The 21,522-nt window shown below is 37.2% G+C and overlaps 1 protein-coding gene across 6 annotated transcripts in view; it reads right to left on the bottom strand.

Moving 5' to 3' along the window:
• The window catches only part of FAM13A (family with sequence similarity 13 member A), a 376,344-nt gene that overhangs the window by 193,315 nt on the left and 161,507 nt on the right, over positions 1–21,522 (bottom strand). For all 6 annotated transcript variants that reach the window (XM_050790419.1, XM_050790418.1, XM_050790421.1 and 3 more), the window contains one exon: positions 12,773–12,926. In XM_050790419.1, coding sequence (XP_050646376.1) covers positions 12,773–12,926 — 154 coding nt within the window. The remainder of the gene's footprint in view (positions 1–12,772; positions 12,927–21,522) is intronic.

Below are 21,522 nucleotides of genomic sequence, written 5' to 3'. Positions count from 1 at the left end.
AGCCACCAAGGTTTTAGAATCTTTTACAGAAGCTTCCATTAACTACTCTGACACTATTTTCCCATAAATAGCTATATTGTTGTATTCACACTACATTTGTTTAACTAAATTATATAAGTACCATAAAAAAACAATAATTGGCATAAACAGGTTTGGAAACAAACACGATTGACTCCTGGTCAGCATACAGTAAAACTGGTATTGAGCAGGTGTATAAGAGAGTCACCTATTAGTCACAAGAATTAAGGGTTGACATGTACAGCAGTCAGTATGTCTTAAAAAAGAATGCACAGAATTAATTCACCTGGCAAATTAGGTAGTTGGAAGTCTGTGAAGCAAACTTTTATTGTATGCACTAGAGATGTGAACAATTACTAATGCTCAGAATAGTTACTATGACTTTCTTGAAGGAAATTTGAGTTAACTTTCACTTAAACGTGTTGTAATTTAATGGATGTTTTGAGTAAATATAAAGAACTAGAATAAGTGTTTTAGAAGATACAAGAATGTATGAGTTGATTCACAACTTTAAGATAAATGCCAACATATAAGTAAATATGAGATATTGTTCTTACCCTAGAAAAACTTACAACACAACATGAAAGGAAAAAAACCCCAACTTATCCAAGGCAGAATGTTCTAACAGAGGGAGAAAGAAAGTGCCACAAGACAACAAAGGAGATGAGGATTAACTCTACCTGGAAGCTGGAGAGGGCTTCATGGAGGGGGTAGAATTTGAGATGTCTCAGTTGGACCTGTACCAACTTAACCAGAAGCAGACCTTGCCACGAGGATTGACAGCAAGTAGTTTATGCGGGTGGTTCTGTGGTGGAATGGGGGTGATAATAGAGGGAGAAAAGGAGCCAACAAGAAATGTCACTATTAAGCTCCCACAGTGGTTCTTAAGCTTAAATTTAGGGGAGAGCTCGGGGAACAGTGTAAAATATACACCCCTAAATAATTCTAATTGAGGAGTAAAGCAGCTGGGAATTTATACCCCCCCAGTTTTCAGCCATGGATAAGGCTTACCCCCATCACTGGAAGAATGTTCATTTCTAGGCACTTCCAGGCCACAGAAGTATAACTTCCATCCTGAGGAGATCAACTGAAGAATATATCAGAAACTCAGTTTTATAGAAAATGTAAGTGATCTTTAAAAACCTCAAATATTCACTTGCCATTTACTGAGTGCCTTCTATTTGCCAAATATACACAGTATAATGATTTAAAGTAGTCAACTTCTTTAATAAACAGTTCCAAAGTTTTGCCATCTCACTGGAAACAGTTTAAAGGATACATAGCATAATGGCGTCTTCATAAGCAAAAGCAATTTAGTCTGTCTTCTGTTAATTATTCCTTATAATAGGAAAGAATGTAATACCTGGCAATGTGTTACATCTAATGATTCATGAGAAGACACGACTTTCTAGTGTTTACCTATAATCACTCTATAAAACAAAATGTCTGGGGAGAAGAAATTAACAGCAATCTGAATTGTAAATATATGCGTATGATCTAAAAATTGGAGCCATAAAGCATTCCAAACTATGAAGTAACTTTTAATATTACTTTTATTACTTAATGCTTTACACTTCTTGTTAATCTAATTAGTTTCTACTACTAAAAGGTGCCCATTTGAGTAATTCAAGCAAACAACCCTCTATTATGCTATTAAAAATTTTATTTTTATATAATTAGGGGGACAGGTGCATATTTCTTACATGCATATATTACACAGTGGTGAAGTCTGGGCCTTTACTATGTGTACACACACCCACACACACACACACACACACATTTTCTTTATTCAATTCTCCCTTGATGGACACCAAGGTTAATTCTATCTTTGTTATCGTGAATAGTGCTATCCCAATCCATAAGACTGGGATGTTTTTCCATTTGCTTGTGTCATCTACAGTTTTTTTTTTTTCACCAGTGTTTTTTAGTTCTCCTGATAGAGATCTTTCACCTACTTGTTTAAATATATTCCTATGTGTTTTTTTTTTTTTTTTTGGAGCTACTGTAAATGGGATTTCCTTCTTGATTTGGTACTCAGCTAGGTCCTTAATGGTATATAGAAATGCTACTGATTTCTGTACATCAAATTTGTATCTCGAGCCTTTACCAAATCTAAGAGTTTTTTGATGGAGCCTTTAGGGATTTCTAGATAAAAGATTGTATCATCAATGAACAGGGATAATTTGACTTACTCTACTCTAATTTGGATGCCTTTTAAAAAAAAAATCTTGCTTGATTGTTCTGGTGAATCTATCTGGTCCTAGTCTTTTTTTTTTTTTTTCTCTTGGTAGAATTATTTTTATTACTGATTCAGTTTTTCTACTTATTGTTGGTCTGTTCAGGAATGCTATTTATTGATCTCAGAAAGTTGTATGTTTGTAGGAATTTATCTATTTCCCCTAGGTTTTCTAATTTGTGAGCCTATAGTTCTTCGTAATAGTCTTTGATGATTTGTTTTATTTCTGTGGTGTAGGTTGTTATGTTTCCCTTTTCATTTCTGATTGTGTGTTTATCTAGATCTTCTCCCTTCTTTTCTTGGTTAGTCTAGTGAGTGGTCTATCAATTTTGTTTGTCTTTTCGAATAACCAACTTTTCATTTCATTGATCCTTTGTATTTTGGGGGGATCTCTTATTTAGTTCTATTCTGATCTTCATTATTTCTTTTCTTTTGCAAACTTGGGGTTTGCTTTGTTATTGTTTTTCTAGTTCCTTGAGGTGTGAAGTTAGGCTGTTAATTTTTTTAATGTAGGCATTTAATGCCATAAACTTCCCTCTTAGCACTATTTCTGCTGTATCCTGCATATGGTGTGTTTTCATTTTCATCTGATTCAAAAAATTTAAAATTTCTGTCTTAATTTCTTCACTGACCCAGTGATCATTCAGGAGCATGTTGTTTAATTTCCATGTGTTTGTATAGTTTCTGAAGTTCTTTTTGGTATTAATTTCTAGTTTTTATTCCACTGTGGTCTGAGAAAATACTTGATATAATTTTGATTTTTAAAAATTTATGAAGAATTGTTTTGTGGCCCAATCATGGGGTCTATCTTGGAGAATGTTCCATGTGCTGATGAGAAGGATGTATATTCCATAGTTATTGGGTAGAATGTTCTGTGAATGTTTGCTAAGTCCATTTAGTCTAAAGTCCAACTTAAGTCTAATGTTTCTTTGTTAATTTTCTGTCTCAATGATCTGTCTGTTGCTGTCCCCATTATTACTGTATTGCTGTCTATTTCTTTATGCCTAGAAATATTTGTTTTGTGACTCTAGGTGTTCCAGTGTAGGGTTCCTAAGGTATATCTTGCTGAATCGATCCCTTTATCATTACATAAAATCTTCTTTGTCTTTTATTACTGTTTTTGATTTAAAGTTTGTTTTATCTAATATAAACAAACTTGGATTTGCTTTTTCTTTTTAATCCAATCTGCCAATCTGTATCTTTTAAGTGGAACATTTAATCCATTTACATTCAAGGTTAATATTTATATGTGAGGCTTTGATCCTGTCATATTGTTAATTGTTTCCAAATTGTTTTATAAATTCTTTGTTTCTTTTTCTCTTTTTGTCTTTGTGGTTTGACGAAATTGTCATGCTGTCATTTGATTCTTCTCTCTTCCTCCTTTCTGTGATTGCTTTATAAGAACTGTGAGTTTCATATTTCCATGTGTTTTCATGATGGTGAATATTAACTTTTCATTTCCATTTTTAAGATCCCTTTGGTCATTTCCTGTAGGGCCAGTCTAGTGGTGACAGATTGTCTGAGCATTTGCTTGTCTGATAAAAATTTTAGTTCTCCTTCATCTATGAAGCATATTCAGGAAGGTTATAAAATTCTTGGCTGATAGTTTTTTTTCTTTCTTTCTTTCAGCACTTTGAAAGTACCATCCTACTCTCTTGTGGACTGTAAGGTTCCTGCTGAAATGTCTGCTGTTAGACTGAAGGGTTTTTTTATATTGATAACTAGACTTTTTTCTCTGGCTAATTTGAAAATTTTTTCTTTCACTTTTACTTTAGACATTCTGAATATAATATGCCATGGTGTAGTCTTTTTGCAATGTATTTTCTTGGAGATTGCTGGGACTCCTATATCTGGATATCTAACTTTCTTGCTAGATTTGGGAAGTTTTCATCAATTATTTCCTTAAATAGATTTTCTAAGCTTTTTTTAATCCCTCTTCCACCTCAGGAATGCCAATCATTTGTAAGTTTAGTCACTTTTTGTAGTTCCATATGTCTTGAAGGCTTTATTCATCTTTTTTTTCCTTTTTTTTTTTTTTCTTTTTGTCTGACTGGATTATTTCAAAAGACCTGCCTTCAAATTCTGAGATTCTTTTTCTTATTTGGTCTAGTCTGTTACTGGAGCTTTCAAATGTATTCTGTATTTGCTTCAATGCATTTTTTTAATTCCAAAATTTCTACCTTGTTTTTTGAGACAGGATCTCTCTCTGTCACTCAGGCTGGAACACAGTAGTATGAACACAGCTCCCTGCAGCCTCAACTTTCTGGTCTCAAGTGATCCTCCGACCTTGGCCTCTTGAGTAGCTGGGACTACAAGTGTGTACCACCATGCCAAGCTAGTTTTTGCATTTTTTTGTAAAGACAGGGTCTTGTCATGTTGCCCAAGCTGGTCTTGAACTCCTATGCTCAAGTGATCCTCCTGCTTCAGCCTCCCAAAGTGCTGGGATTATAGAGGTAAACCACTGAACTCTTTTTTTTTTTTTTTTTTTTTTTAAAGATATCAATCCCCTGGTACGTTTCACATTCATATCCTGAGTTGATTTTCTGATTTCTTTGTACTAGTTTTCAGAATTATCTTGCATCTCATTGAGCTTCTTTAAAACCAATATTTTGAATTCCTTATCTGGCATTTTGAGAAATTTTTTTTTATGGGGATCTGTTACTGGACACTTGTTGTGTCCTCTGGTGGTGTCATATTTCCATGCTTTATCATGTTTTTTATGTCCTTTCTTTGATAATTACACATCTGGTGTAGTAGTCACCTGTTCCCATTTTTATTTTGTAGGGGAGAATTTTTGTATTTTTCTCTTGAGTAGATGTATTTTTCTGGTTGAGTAGCATACTTTGGCTTTGATTTTGGGCGCCTGAGGTAGTATAATCTTTGTATGACACTCAGCCATACACAGGGTCAATGGTATCTGTGATTTCCTAGGTGGCTTAGAGTAGTTATTAGGTGAGGCTGTGGTGAAGCTCTGCTGGGGACTTGGACATCAACTAAGCCTGTATTTGAGCCCTGGTGGTGGCAGCAATGGAGTAAGTGTCTCTGTCTTTAGGTCTCAGAGCAGCTTATTCTAGCTTGCTCCATCCAGCATTAGTGGGTCCTGGAGGGCTGATTCTTGGGCCTCCTGATGGCTTTCATAGAAGCTAGTTGTGAGACTGTTGGGCTACATGTGTGAGTGGGCTCTTAAGGTCCTAGGCATCTGAAGTGGTGTGGGTGATGGCATAGCAGTGGTAGAGCAACCCACTGGCCCCCAAGTGGTATGTGTTAATGTTGCTGAAAGCAACAGCGAATGGGGCAGCCTAGTCTCCAGTCCCACAGCCGCCTATAGCAAGGTGATATGTATTGTCCTAAGCTTAGGAGAGCTTGCTCTTCCCTGTCCTTCCCATGGCTAGGTGATGGGTACAGCCATGTTGCCTCAAACTTGGCTTAATGGTGAGGCACAGCCTAGTGTTAAACTCTCAAAATGGTGCCTTGGGCCTGGGACCAGAAAGAGTGCGGTCCCTCTCAGGCAAGGAGCCTGGACAAGAAGCTGTGAGTACGGTCTACTCACATCTCAGTCTCAACAGCTCACAGCAGGGTGGCAGGGACCCTCCCATGGGTGCATGGGAGTGCTTTGTTTCCCCTCTCTCTCCTTGGAGCAATGAGGTGGCAGCAACTGTATCTGTAGATGCTTGGTATCTAGGTTGCTCTCAAATTGGTATCCAGATGAGGCTGCTCTAGGCTTGGATGCCTATGGGATTCTGTGTGGGTTCCCTTTCTGGAGCTTCATATGTCAGGCTAAAGGCCCTAGTGGGTTGAGAGTTTTTCCCATATCCAAAACTATAGAAGCCTATTTCAGAATGTGGAGCCCTGGGGGTTTCTCTTTGACTGTTTCCCCACATCCAGGAGCCTTTCCTGGCTCTCAGTCAGTCCCTGGCCATGCAGGCTGCCTCAAACCTTCTCCTTACTTATCTCTGGTGTTTCCCAACTCTTCTCTAGGTAATCCCAGTGTCTTCTCCTAGACAATCTGTTCAAAATGTATCTATTTACTATTCTGGTCCCTCTCTGTGAAGGAGACATATACTACCTGGGTCTATTCAGCCATCTTAATATCAACTCTATGATCTGCCACGCTATTTAATTACTGCGTTTTAAAAATACATCACTTAACTTTTTTTTAACCTCCAAACTCAGAATCTATCTAAAAATTATAACTCACGATCAAAACAAGGATTTGTTCGGAAGAAAGGAGGAAATGAATTCTAAATAAGTGCTACCTCTGAGTTTCATAAATGCTCAAAATGATAACATAGATTTTGGTGGGTACAAGCTAATCATTCTCACTACATAAGTTTACCTACACAAAAGGAGAGACAGTGCAACCAGATTACAAAGAAGCAAACAACAAAAAACCAAAAACATCTTTTATTTCCTGTTATAATTCCCCTGCTGCTCAGAAGTTTATAATATTCTTGAGGGGCTACACAAGAGGTTAGGAATAGTGAAGACATATAGGAGTCAGAAGAACAGAGTTCAACTGCTTTCCTGACACTGACACTAAGTTCCTACAGTACATACTCATTAAATGAATGCACGTATGAAAGCTCATGGACTGATGGCCTAAGTTAAGTCTCCAAGATTTTGGTTATTTCTCTACTTCGCTTCTAATCAGTACTTTCTTGATTTCAAAACCCAGCTTTGCCATTTACTGTTGTGTAATCTTGAGCAATTTACCCTTATATTTACTCATCTGTAAACCAGTATTAAGATCAATTACTTCAAGAGGTTACTGTCAGTAGTAAATGAGGTACATATATAGAAGAATGTGGCACAATGTCTGGTATAAGGCCCTATTCTCCCTTTTGCCCCTGTGTTCCTACACTGATTTTGTTTCTTATAGACTGTAAGGTCCCCCAAGGACAGGGACATGTCTTGTTTATTTTCTGAAGCACTCCAGCACTTAGTAGGGAGCTTTGCACAGAGTAGTTTTGCATTAAATAAGAAAAAAGTGAACAAACATTTGTTGAAGTTAATTGTGCTTAGGCTGTGGCACTAAATGAAAATGGAGAGACATGCCATGTTTTTGAGCATGAAAAAGATATGGGAAATGGTTTAGGAAGTTTCTGTGATATATCAGTTTATAGGGTAAGTGACTTTGATTCTACATAAACAATATTAATTTTTTGACCTGAAAGTCAAATACATAAAAAAATGAGCTTTGTGGTCAAACTTGCCATAACATATATTAATGTGAGCACTTCCTTCGAACTAATCACTATGGAAGGTCATTCTAATATTTTGCTTTCCTCAGCGCATTTGTTAGTAACTGTTTTGAGAGTTTGCTTAAGAGTCACATAAGAAAATCAACATAATTATTTTATAGCCAGATTTAAATTTTAAACCCAAAAGTTAACATATAATCAGCACTCCTCAACTTAGTGATATGCCATAGGTCAAAATGACTATTGCTCACTTCCCACAATCAAAGCATTAAAGTACAAAGATTTCCCAGTCCAATGATATACAGAAAAATATGGTATATGAGTGACATATATATGCTCTGAAGACAACTTTAAAATCCCAAAAGATATAATGAGCAATAGCAACACTATCTAATAAAGTCCTATAACATGTTTATCTGGAATAGGTTCATATTCATCTAGATATTTCTAGATAGATATTAGCAATATGCTAATCACATTATTTTATAGTATGCATATATATGAGGTTTGCATGAACCCTATTACATATATTCATAATACTTATACACAAACGGGACAACCAGACAAACCAGGCTCATAGACTCCTGAACCCCTCAATATCTGCCAACCTTCTGGGTAAATTCAGGGTCAATAAGGACAAACCATCAATATCTTTATCTCCCATCTTTTTATCATCGCCTTTCCCATAATTTTCTCTTCTCCTTCACTTTAGTCCCTCATGCTCATAAACACAACTTAAGCCTTATTTTCACTCCAGATAGCTCAACCTCCAAAATCAGTAATGCAAACCTCCTATTTCCTGTTTTCAGCCCCTACTCTTCTAGCTTACTTGCTCATCTACTTCTGCCTCAAACATTCTTTAGCCTGCCTAACTACAGTCTCTAATAACTCCTATTGTATTGCTGTTGCACATCCTAGCTTACCTTCCGATCGTCTCATCACTTTCATTACCATCATCCATGCCCAATTTACCATTGTTTTTACCTGGACTATTGTAATAAATTCCTAATAGATTGCCCTACTTCTGTCTATCCCTCTCAAGAGCCTAGTAATCTTTTTAATACAGAAGTCACAACATAGCACTCTTCTGCTTAATACTGACTAATAGCTTCACTTAGAGTAAAAGTCAAAGTCCTCAAAATGATCTATCAATAGACACAATCTGCTGATCCTTTGTTTCCTTTGTGGCCTCATTTCCTTTCAATTCCATCTTGCTCATGGCAATCCAACTGTACTGGCCTCTCAGCTGCTCATCAGACCAGGTATATTCACATCTCAAGGCCTTTGTACTGCTCTTCTCCTTGCCTGGAATACTCTTCTCTCAAGTGTTTTCATGGCTTGCTGCCTCACTTCCTTCAAGTCTCTACTCAAATGTCTTCCTGTCAATGAAGCATTTTAACTGTTCTATTTAAACAAGCAAATGCCACTCCTCTACTTCTGCCTTGCCCTGCTTTATTTTACTTCACAGAATATATCACCATCTGACATACTACATATTTTCTTTTCTTTTTTTATTGGCTGTTGTTTATTGTATTTCCATTAGAATATAAGAATCATAAGGGCAGAGATTTTCATCTATTGTTCACTATACCTAGAACAATTACTCCTATTAGGCACTGAATAATTACTAATACTTGGATTTAATGAATTCAACTTAATAGTTCATGGTCCATTATTTTATCCATACTTTTCTCACCAAATTTTGTGTATGTAAATATCTGGATGATTAAGTTAATTCTTGAATGGGGCTTCACTAATGTCTAGATTTAGAACACCTTCTGAAGAGAAAATCTAGAATTATCCTGCAGCTGGAGAAATTAGACTGTGGCTGTTAGATGCCTACTGGAAAGATGTGCTTCTCCTAACCCAGTTATTCAGAAATACAGCCTTGACCTTTCATTCTGACAAAATAAAAGTGTTTCTATGTAAATTCCCTTCTTGAAACCTATAAAAACAAAAATAATGAATGAGAGAAAAGAAACCTCCATCTTAAGTGAAGTAAGAGATGGCCATAACTGTGGACCACTGACTGTGAAGACTATTTGCCAAATTCAACAAAATGGGGGCTAAAATGCCAAGGGCCAACATATACATTATCATATTTCTCCAAATGTCACAGTGCTAAGAGGTCTATCCAAAATTTCCTTCACTGGGGTAACTAGATCTGGTCAACATGGTCAAACCATTGCAGAATCTGGAAAAACTCTAGAGACCTAGGTTCACTCCCAAAGAACGGCAGGGAAAGCAAAGTTGAACGGGAAGTCATAATGATAAAACTTTTCCCGTTATCATTACTTTGGCCTTCAGACAGAGGAAGTCTGTCTCAAAGTGAGGCTGATGAATGTGCTATAGATGCCATGATCAATTTTGCAGCTACTGACCATAATCAGCTGAACAGAAACAGACATTAGGCTTTGACAGCCTACGACAGAAAAAGACCCCATATTCCAATACTCTGGTCAAAGTTCTTCATCTAGGTCCAAATACAACCAAATATATTTCTCTGGGCCCAAATCTCCATTTAGCATGCATGCAAGAATATATAAGAAACTTCATTCAACATTTTATGACTCTGTTCTCCAAACTGGGATATACAAGGTATCTCAGTGTTTTTTTAGTCCTTTTCCCCACTTAAAAGCCCTATATCTAAGTCGTTTTCATGAGACTTGCCTTATTCTCAACTCATATATTTTATGTCCCTATCACTCTTGGGTATTTATCATTTCCTTTGTGCCTATTTCCTATCTTTATATTCATCTTTCCAAAAACTGAACTCATGTGAAAAAATGAACAGAAAGACACTTTTCTTTAATTACCTTCTCATTTTTTTTCTTTTTCAGTATATTAATGATTTCATTCTGAGAGTCTCAATTTCTTTTAAACCCATCTACCTTTTAGTTTCTATCTAATGCTTCTATGATCTTTATAATTTTCAAAAAAGTCTGTTTTCGAAGCATTGTCAACATTTACATATCTAAATGTGGCTAACATATTCTCATTTTATTACTATGTACTTTAAAATGGCATTGGCATATCCTTTTAAAATGACTACTATAACTTCTATTTCATCCTTACTTGTTATGATTAAGTCCAGAGAATCACAGCCCTTGTCACATTCTCTACTTTCTCAAAGAAGAGACTATCAGCAAGATCAGTTAAAAAAAATACATCAAAATTCTGCTTTGGCAGAATGACACTTCCAGAGACTACAAACGTAGTTTCTAATCATGACATTTATCTGCCTCTAGGCCAGATCTGAAACTTACATTAAAAGAGCAGCATTTTATATTCTTCTTCATCTACTGAAGACGTCTGTATTTGGTTCCCACAGAATTATATCTTATATTATAGTCTCATACCATGTTCTCCACCAGCCTTAAACCTAGTCACTCAAGGATTTCCAAGCAGGGCACTCTTCCACAGATCTCAACAGGTGTTATTTTACTTGCACAGCAAATAACACCTGTGTTAGTCTGATTGTGTTGCTATAAAGAAATACTTAAGGCTGGGTCATTTATTTTAAAAAGAGGTTTAACTGACTCACGGTTCAGCAGGTACAGAATATCTGCCTCTGGTGAGGCCTCAGGAAGTGCACAATCACAGCAGAAGACAAAGGGGAGCAGGCACGTCACATGGCGAGAGTGGGAGCAAGAGTGAGGGGCAGAAGTGCCACACACTTTTAAACAAGCAGGTCTCGTGTGAACTCACAGCAAGAACTCACTCGTCACCAAGGGGATGGCACTAAGCCATTCATGAAGGATCCGCCCTCGTGGTCCAGACACCTCCCACCAGGCCCCAGTTCCAACACCAGGGACTACATTTCACCATGAGATTTGGAGGGGACAAACATCCAAACCATATCAACTTCCCAATGGCATATTCCAGCAATTAGTTTTATCTCAGCAAGTTCGCCCTGCCTAAGATTATATTTATCTATTTCCATTATACTTCAGGTTCACCTTATTGTTTTATCTGCCCTAGTAAAAAGGTATGAGTGTTAAAAATTGTTTATAAGAGATTTTTAATTTTTTTTATTTTTAATTGTCATTATGGGTCCTTTAGTAGTCGTACATATTTATGGGGTATATGTGATTGAGAGACGCTGCTGAAACAAAGTTCATTACCTTTTAACATTTTAAAAAGAGATCCTTTTCAAAGTACTACAGGCACCAGAGGAACAAACTTGAGGGGGTTTTTTTCTATTTAAAAAATTATTTATTTTAACTTTTCTGAGGCAAGACTGAAGTAATGTTGTTTTCTTATTTTCTCTTGTGAATCGCTGACATTTTTTTCAGCTACTGTTTTACTTCTAACTCAGATTTACAACTGATAGTCTCCAATTATCTCATTTTATCATTTTAACTGCGCAAACTAGAAAATCTAGTTTTAGATCCTTTCGTAGGATGCTACTTGATACTCATACCATTTTAACCTTTCTTCAAAGTCAGCCTCAACTGGGAGAAGAGATGAAAACATTCCTTTAAGTGCCCAAACCAAGTGTCTCTGATTTTATCATTCATTGCTATATGAATCAGCAAAGAGTATGTTATGGTCTGTAAACCTGATAATCTTCAAGAAACCTCCTGAGGATATCTCATACCAGCTCCATCATCATTTACCTCAATATAAATGAGGACGAAATAAGATGGCTTCCTTATTTTCCCATATCTGGAGGATTTGTTTGGATGTTTACCCACTGATTCTCAATTCTAGGTCTTTGGAGACCTACAGGCATTTACCTAATATATACAGGGTATATTATAAAATTACCAATGTATAAAAAGACTTAGATAGTATTGTCAAGGACTCCTTTATAGGTTTTCAAAATATTTTCCTTTACTGATGATTGCTACCAAAAACTAATATATGGGACTTAAAATCTGAGGTTGAGCTTCAAACTGTGCCGGACACAAAGGAGACAAAAAGACACAGTAATACTGTCTTCAGGAATTTGCCATCTAGTTAGTAAGCTAGCACTCCTGATCACAGCCATATGCACTTACTCCTGCTGTAACATCAGGCTTCTACAGTAAGGGTGGTGTGGCCAGTTAACCAGAGCACTGGGCTCATGCAGGTATTTTTGAGACGACCTTATAGCAACAAGAAAACATAAAATTGCTATTATTCTTGAATCTTATAAGGCTATATTTCAATATAATAAACATTTGAAATAATAGATTTCATAAGAAGAACTCACTACACATAGGAATAATAATCTGAGGGTTATATTCATACGGAATTTTTATGAGAAAGAATTAAATAAAATCTTCTGTCTAAAATTACAGCAATACTGAAAATTAAAAACCAAGTTGCTTACTTTTACTATGATAAGCCTAGCCAGGTTTTCGCATCTCGGTTGATCATTTTCTGTATACTCTACTTCAAACAGGGTATTATAATTTTCTAGAATTGTAGCCATTATCTTGTTGCACAGGTCCTGTTCCTTCATGCCTTCAAGCCCAGGTGGCACACTAGAAACAAGAAAGGGAAAGAGAGGAATTACTTAGTAAACACAACAATGTCTGCTAGCTGACTCAGACTCGTATTTTGAAATCTCCTGAATAATTAGCTTTCTTATAGGGATGTATGGGATTTTCAACAAGCTCTATGGTAACATGCATGACATTGTTGGAGCAATTGGAGAGTTCCCAAGTTCTGAATCAATAGCTTGGGCTGAATAAGAAAAACATAGGCTGTTCAGGAAGACGATAGAGATGAATACTGAGGCCAGTGGTGCTTTGAATATATTAAAAATTATTATACATAATATTTATATAAAAGTAAAAAAGAATGAGGTTTTCACAACAGAAATAGCCACACAAATAATAGGAACACAGTCTTTATTTAAGGATTTCTTAGATAATGCACAAAAAGTACAAACCTTAAAGGTAGAAATGAATCCTTCTGGGGAAAAATAATGATAATTGTTGAACTAAGTGACAAGAGCATGGAAGGTCTATTACACTATTCTCTCTTCTTTTGAATGTACTTAAATTTTTTCACAATAAAAAGAGTTGAAAATATATCTGAATGCAGAATACCCCACAAACAAGGTAAAAAGATAGTTTACAGGTACATTTCTGCAGTAACATGTATAACTGACAAACATTAGTAGTTATACTATGTAAAGAATCCCTACTAATCAATAGATAGGTCCAAAAGAAAAAGAGATGAAAGATATGAGTTTGAAATGTTGCAGAATAGTTAATAACCTTACGAAAAGATACTTAGCTTCACTGAATAACCAGAGAAATACATTTAAAAAGCACCACTCAGGTCTCGTTTACTACTTATCTGTATTAATTTTCTGAGGTTGTTGTAACAAATTACCATATACTAAGTGACTTAAAACAACAGAAAGTATTGTCTTCCAGTTTTGGAGGCCAAAAGAACAAAATCAGTATCACTGGGGCAAAATCAAGGTGTCAGCGGGGCTATACTCCCTGTGAAAGCTCTAGGGGAGAAGCTGTTCCTTGCCTCCCCTAGCTTCTGGTGGCTGCCAGCATTGCTTGACTACAGGTGCATCACACCAATCTTTAATCAGGGCCAGCATCTGCAAATCTCTCTCTGCCCCATCATCACATGGCCTTCTCTACATGTGTATAATCTCCCTCTACCCCATTCTTATAAGAATACATGTGACTGCATTTCGCGTCCACTCCCCTATCCCTCAAAAATGCAGGATAATCCTTATATCTCAAGATCCCTATCTTAATCACATCTGCAAAGCGTCTGTTTTCCAAATAAAGTAACATTTACACATTCCAGGGATTATGACCTGATATCTTTAGGAGATAGTATTTAACCTCCTAGACTATCTTGGGATACACACCCTAAGGCCCCCTTTACTTGGGTGTAGATAGAACCTGTGACCTGCTTCTGATTAATACGATTTGGCAAAGGTGATAGGATGTCACTCCCATGCTTATGTTACAATGGATGCAACTCGTGAGAGATTCTCCCATGGGCCTTAAAGATATAAGCAGTCAAGTTGTGAGATGGCTGTAAGAGGATCATGTGGCAGGGAAATATGGGACTTCAGGGGGGCTACAGCCATAAGAACACAATAAGATGCTAGGGTGGTTACTCATGCAGCTGCAAAGAAATGAACTCTGCCAACAACGTGAATGAGCTTGGAAGCAAATCATTCCCCAAACTCAAGTCTTTAGATGAAAATGCAACCCAGTTAATACTGTGAATTTGGCACTGTAAGATCAAGAGCAGAGGATTCAGTTAAGTTGTGCCCATATTCCTGACCCCTAGAAACTGTGAGCAAATGTTTGTTGTGTTAAGCCACTAAATGTGTGGTAATTTGTTACACTACCATACAAAGGTTGGTACTAGGAAAGGGGATGCTGCTGTAACAAATATCTAAAATGTGGAAGAGGCTTGGGAACTGGGTAGTGGAAGGAGACTGGGCAGCATCATAGAGAAGGGCTAAAATGCCTTGAACCAGTTCTCAACTGACCCCTGGACCTTAAGGACACCACTGATGAGGGCTCAGAAGGAAATGAGGAATATGTTACTGGAAATTGGAGCGATGGAGACCCTTGTGATGGTGGCAGAAAACTTAGGGAAACTGTATCCCATAGTTATGTGACAAGATAAACTTGTAAGCAATGGCCTGAGATAAACAGTTAACGTTATTTCCAAGCAATGGTTTGAAAGCACCACCTAGTTTCTTACCACTTACAGTAAAATGCAAGAGGAGAAAGAGAAAGAAATTGAGAGAACTTATACAAAAATGAAAGGGGACATGATTTTTAAAATTTTCAGCTTCTCCAAATAGAAAAGACACTAAAATTAAGAAATTCACTGTCAAGAAAGCAGGCTCTATAGAAAAAGTTGGGAGTGTGACTGTATATCCTTTTGCTAAAATCTCAGAAAGATCAAAAGCTGGTATTATACAGTCAGGCAAAGGTCCCTTTCAAGTTATGAAGGGTATGCCTCACAGATCTTGTCGATCAAATCAGAGGGCCTCTAGGAATTTAAAAGCATCATCCCTCAGCCATTTGAGCATGAGCCAAAGATGCAAAAGGGATTATTTTTAAAAGATCTGTGGATATGCCTTTCTTATAATGAAGTGAATCTCCATAAAATCCACAGAATACTAACAAAGTTTTCGAAAAATTCATTTCAGCAAAAACACTGCCAACGTGGAATCAAAGGGACAGAGAGAATACAAAATCAAAGGACGATGCTGGTGCCCCCAAATTCTATTGGCAGGAAGCAGGCTGACAAAACTACTCAGCTGCAAACATGAGTAGTTTCATTAAAAATAAAGCATGACTTAGAGGGCAGAATAAAGAATCTAGAGGGCTGTTACATAAAAATCATAGGAGGCCATTGTTTTGGACTAAGCCCGACAAACCAGATTAAAAATCTAAATGGAGTCACCCTTGCTAAAATTCCACATCACCAAATCAAAACTAAGTTGTTATCTGACTTTATAAAATCAGGAAAGAGAGAAAATATCCAACTTCCCGAACAGGAGCTTCAACTGGCATGACAGTGAAATTTCCTGTTTTAATCCTTAACCTGAAAACAACCTAATGTTAACCAAACTGTTATTTTTCTATTATCTTGCCTCCCAGCTCCCACCATATAAGGAAAGTAACTTTAAAATGACTGATCCACTTTTTGTTCTTTGCTTCTGCTTTCTTAAGGCCTTTTTCTGTCTATAAAACAAACCTCTTTGCTCGACTCATTGGGACACTTATCTACTTAGTGGAATGAAGCATTGCATGACTCTAGAACTACACATAAAGCCAATTCAGATCTTTAAACTAAATTTGTTGTAATTTTGTCTTCTGACAGATACAGTGACCAGTGAAGGGACTGTATGACTGAATGAAGAAGGTTACTGATGTCTCTGAGACTCCTTGAGGAACACAGGAAAGATGCTGCTAACCTCCCCTTTAAGTGGTTGGGGGTGGGTCCCCTGTCTTCCTCCTGGAGCCCTGAGAATCATGTGTAAGTTCCTCTTAGGTCTGGGCTCCGCTCTCTTTTGTATTTGAGTACTCTGATCTCTTTGGCTTTTGGGGTACCAATGGGTAGTCTGTGCTATGGCAGGGCACATAACCTTTCGTTTGCAGTGACTGAACAGTCACTGGCAAAAAAAAAAGCTGCAGTTTTTAAGGTAACTGCCATCAGCTGCACTAACTGGTTATTACTGCAGCGGGGCTCTTTACTTCTTCTTTTCTTGTGTGCTGAGATTTCAGTGCCAAAGCCATCTTGGCTCTAACATCCAAGATCCAACATAAAAATAAGATCCCTAATTTCTAAAGATGTCAGTACTCTGCCTTCTGGTACACCTGACTTTCTCAAGGATAAAAATTATGCCCACAGAAGTTGCAAAGATTTACAAAAGTGGCAGAATCTTACTACAGATAATTCAGAATTACAATGGCCATTATATGAAATATCCTAGATGAAAAAAAAACTGTTCTTCTAAGAAGTGCACTTGAATCCCAAGCCTCTTGAATTAGGCAGAGAGAATGGGATTGTTATTCTAACTGACATTTAGAAATGTCAAAGAGTTTGAATGTTGGCTTGCCTCAAGCATTCTTATACACCAGTAACAGACAGAGAGCCAAATCATGAATGAACTCCCATTCACAATAGCTTCAAACAGAATAAAATACCTAGGAATCCAACTTACAAGGGATGTAAAGGACCTCTTCAAGGAGAACTACAAACCACTGCTCAGTGAAATAAAAGAGGACACAAACAAATGGAAGAACATACCATGCTCATGGATAGGAAGAATCAATATCGTGAAAATGGCCATACTGCCCAAGGTTATTTATAGATTCAATGCCATCCCCATCAAGCTACCCATGACTTTCTTCACAGAATTGGAAAAAAAACTGCTTTAAAGTTCATATGGAACCAAAAAAGACCCTGCATTGCCAAGACAATCCTAAGTCAAAAGAACAAAGCTGGAGGCATCACACTACCTGACTTCAAACTATACTACAAGGTTACAGTAACCAAAACAGCATGATACTGGTACCAAAACAGGGATATAGACCAATGGAACAGAACAGAGCCCTCAGAATTAGTACCACACATCTACAGCCATCTGATCTTTGACAAACCTGAGAGAAACAAGAAATGGGGAAAGGATTCCCTATTTAATAAATGGTGCTGGGAAAATTGGCTAGCCATAAGTAGAAAGCTGAAACTGGATCCTTTCCTTACTCCTTATACGAAAATTAATTCAAGATGCATTAGAGACTTAAATGTTAGACCTAAAACCATAAAAACCCTAGAAGAAAACCTAGGTAATACCATTCAGGACATAGGCATGGGCAAGGACTTCATGTCTAAAACACCAAAAGCAATGGCAACAAAAGCCACAATTGACAAATGCGATCTAATTACACTAAAGAGCTTCTGCACAGCAAAAGAAACTACCATCAGAGTGAACAGGCAACTTACAGAATGGGAGAAAAGTTTTGCAATCTACTCATCTGACAAAGGGCTAATATCCAGAATCTATAAAGAACTCAATCAAATTTACAAGAAAAATACAAACAACCCCATCAAAACGTGGGCAAAGGATATGAACAGACACTTCTCAAAAGAAGACATTCATACAGCCAACAGACACATGAAAAAATGCTCATCATCACTGGCCATCAGAGAAATGCAAATCAAAACCACAATGAGATACCATCTCACACCAGTTAGAATGGCAATCATTAAAAAGTCAGGAAGCAACAGGTGCTGGAGAGGATGTAGAGAAATAGGAACACTTTTACACTGTTGGTGGGACTGTAAACTAGTTCAACCATTGTGGAAAACAGTGTGGTGATTCCTCAAGGATCTAGAACTAGAAATACCATATGACCCAGCCACTCCATTACTGGGGATATACCCGAAGGATTATAAGTCATGCTGCTATAAAGATACATGCACACATATGTTTATTGCGGCACTATTCACAATAGCAAAGACTTGGAATCAACCCAAATGTCCATCAGTGACAGACTGGATTAAGAAAATGTGGCACATATATGCCATGGAATACTATGCAGCCATAAAAAAGGATGAGTTCGTGTCCTTTGTAGGGACATGGATGCAGCTGGAAACCATCATTCTCAGCAAACTATCTCAAGAACAGAAAACCAAATACCGCATGTTCTCATTCATAGGTGGGAATTGAACAATGAGATCACTTGGACACAGGAAGGGGATCATCACACACCGGGTCCTATTGTGGGGAGTGGGTAGAGGGTAGGGATAGCATTAAGAGATATACCTAATGTAAATGATGAGTTAATGGGTGCAGCACACCAAAATGGCACATGTATATATATGTAACAAACCTGCACGTTGTGCACATGTACCCTAGAAATTAAAGTATAATAATTTAAAAAAAAAGAAATGTCAAAGAGGCTGGGCATGGTGGCTCATGCCTGTAATCCCATCACTTTGGGAGGCTGAGGTGGGTGGATCACCTGAGGTTAGGAGTTCGAGACTAGCCTGGACAACATGGTGAAACCCCACCTCTACTAAAAATACAAACATTAACCGGGTGTGGTGGTGCAGGCCTGTCATCCCAGCTGCTTGGGAGGCTGAGGGACGAGGATCACTTGAACCCAGGAGGCACAGGTTGCAGTGAGCCAAGATTACGCCACTGCACTCCAGCCAGGGTGACAGAGCGAGACTCCATCTCAAAAAAAAAATAAAAATAAAAATAAAAAAATAAAAAAAAAAATAAATAAATAAATAAATAGAAATGTCAAAAAAAAATAGGATTCTAAAATTGCTTTTTAAGAAATGTATCGTGAAGGCTAATAAAAAGCTAACAATGCAAGATATCACCCATACCAAAGATGGTAACGCCCACCTGACTCCTACTGCTCCCTTCTATCCTACCTTGCCTGAATATTCACAGGCTACTAACTCTCTGAATTGCCTACCTTCTTTGAAAAAAATAGTCTCCTTATAAGGTGAAAAATTGAGCTTTGATATCAACAATACACTGATGCAAAAATTTGGTTTCCTGTTTTAAAACAAGGTTTTTTTTAGTATTTATCTGCTCTTAGTAAAAAATGGTGAGAACTTCTTGGTAACTGGCCTAGGAAACAAATAATCTGAGTCTTATCAAAATAATCCACGTGCCTCATATTTTCCTTCTTAGGTTATTGATTACTTACGAAAACTTAATCTCCTCTCTACTAAAAGAGTTAAGGTTTTCTACAACTACATAACTGCTTTCAAAATCTTACAATTATCACTTTGGTTAAATGAATGACTATTATTCACAGTGATTTGTGATCCTATTATTGATAAGTGTTTTGAACCTTTATTTTTGACAAACTTACCAAAACTGAATTCAAAATTAAGTCATTTTGATCACAAACTAACTTTTGAACATTCCAGAAGGGCTCCTTAAAGTCTAAAAAAGAAATATTAAATCAATTAGGCTTGAGATGTTAAATTATATGTGGAAACACTGTCAAATAAGAAATGATGTTTAATCTTTGAGTTCTAATTGTATGGATATGTTTTTAATATGTGCTGCAAAAACTATATGAGCTATAAATCTGTTGTGCTATCAGTCATAACTTTATGTTAAAATGTTGTACATCACAGAAATAACCAAACTTCCTTGTCAAGTGTATCCTTATTACGAAGGATTCTCATCATGTTTTTAACATGGCCATTTTAAATCTTATCCACAGTTAACTGCTTTATTCTGATGCCTTTCTAAAAGCTTTCTGTAAACAACTATAATCTTAAAGCACTGTGTCTTCAAGATGGTTCACAGAAAAGATGAGAGGAACTCTGGCAAGTTCAGGTTTTTGCTAACCTTGAGATAACACTGGACTGGGTGAGAATTTCTAGAACTCTAATGAAGAAACTGATGAGTTTGTGAAACTGCTAACTAAGCTCAAATAGAGCAAGAATTAATTACATGAGACTAAATGAACTGATGAAGAAGAATTATGAATTTTTAAAGCTTTTAAAAATTTTGAAACATTGCTAGTTCTTTTAATGTTCTGTTTTTCAGATTTAAGGACACATTTTTTCTCTCTCTCTCTCTTTTCAACTATCCATAGTTTACAGCAATTTGGTAAAGGATACTTTTGTAAACAAAAATGGAAACATTTGTTTCTCCTCTCTACCTGACACCTCTGAAATTCAAAAACTATCCTAAGTATGTTTATTTTTACAGCACTATGATTATTTGCATAAGTTCAGTAAGAATTTGCTCTTGCTGGGCATGAGCAAATGCCCAAATGTGGCTCACATGTGCAATCTCAACTACTTTGAAGACTGCGTGGGAGGTGCACTTAAGGCCAGGAGTTTGAGATTATCCTGGGCAACATAGTGAGACCCTCATTTTAAAAATTAGCTGGGCATCATGGCATATGCCTATGGTTCCAGCTACCCAGGAGCCTGAAGTGGGAGAACCTCTTGAGCTTAGAAGTTTGAAGCTGCAGCAAGCTATGATCATACCACTACACTGCAGGGTGGGTGACAGAGCAAGACCCTAGTTCCTCTTTTTAAAAAAAGAATTTGCTCTCTTTATAACATGACATAACCAGAAACATTGGTTTTATTACCAAGGGTTTGACTGGAATGTCCTATTTGAAAATGTGGATAGACTGCCTAGCTTCAAGGGTCCCCTGCCTTACAGCCAGTGAGTAAAAAGTTGCCACTTCCTGGCAGGTCCAGGAACCTCAAGATATTAGATGCTGTAGGCAAAGTCTGATGATTATAGTTGATTAAGATTATAGTTGTTTATATTGGTTTGACTTCCTAGAGTTAAGATGCTTTTAAAAGTCCAATCTGGCAGGGCACGGTGGCTCACGCCTGTAATCCTAGCACTTTGGGAGGCCAAGGCAGGTAGATCACCTGAGGTCAGGAGTTTGAGACCCACCTGGCCAACATGGTGAAGCCCTGTGTCTACTGAAAATACAAAAAATTAGCTGCGTGTGGTGGCGGGTACCTATAGTCCCAGCTACTCAAGAGGCTGAGGCATAACAATTGCTTGAACCCAGAAGGCAGAGGTTGCAGTGAGCCGAGATCATGCCATTGCACTCCAGCCTT

The sequence above is a fragment of the Macaca thibetana genome, chromosome 5 (assembly GCF_024542745.1).
Source record: "Macaca thibetana thibetana isolate TM-01 chromosome 5, ASM2454274v1, whole genome shotgun sequence".
Classification (NCBI taxonomy): Eukaryota; Metazoa; Chordata; class Mammalia; order Primates; family Cercopithecidae; genus Macaca; species Macaca thibetana.
This window is presented reverse-complemented; position numbering and strand designations above follow the sequence as displayed.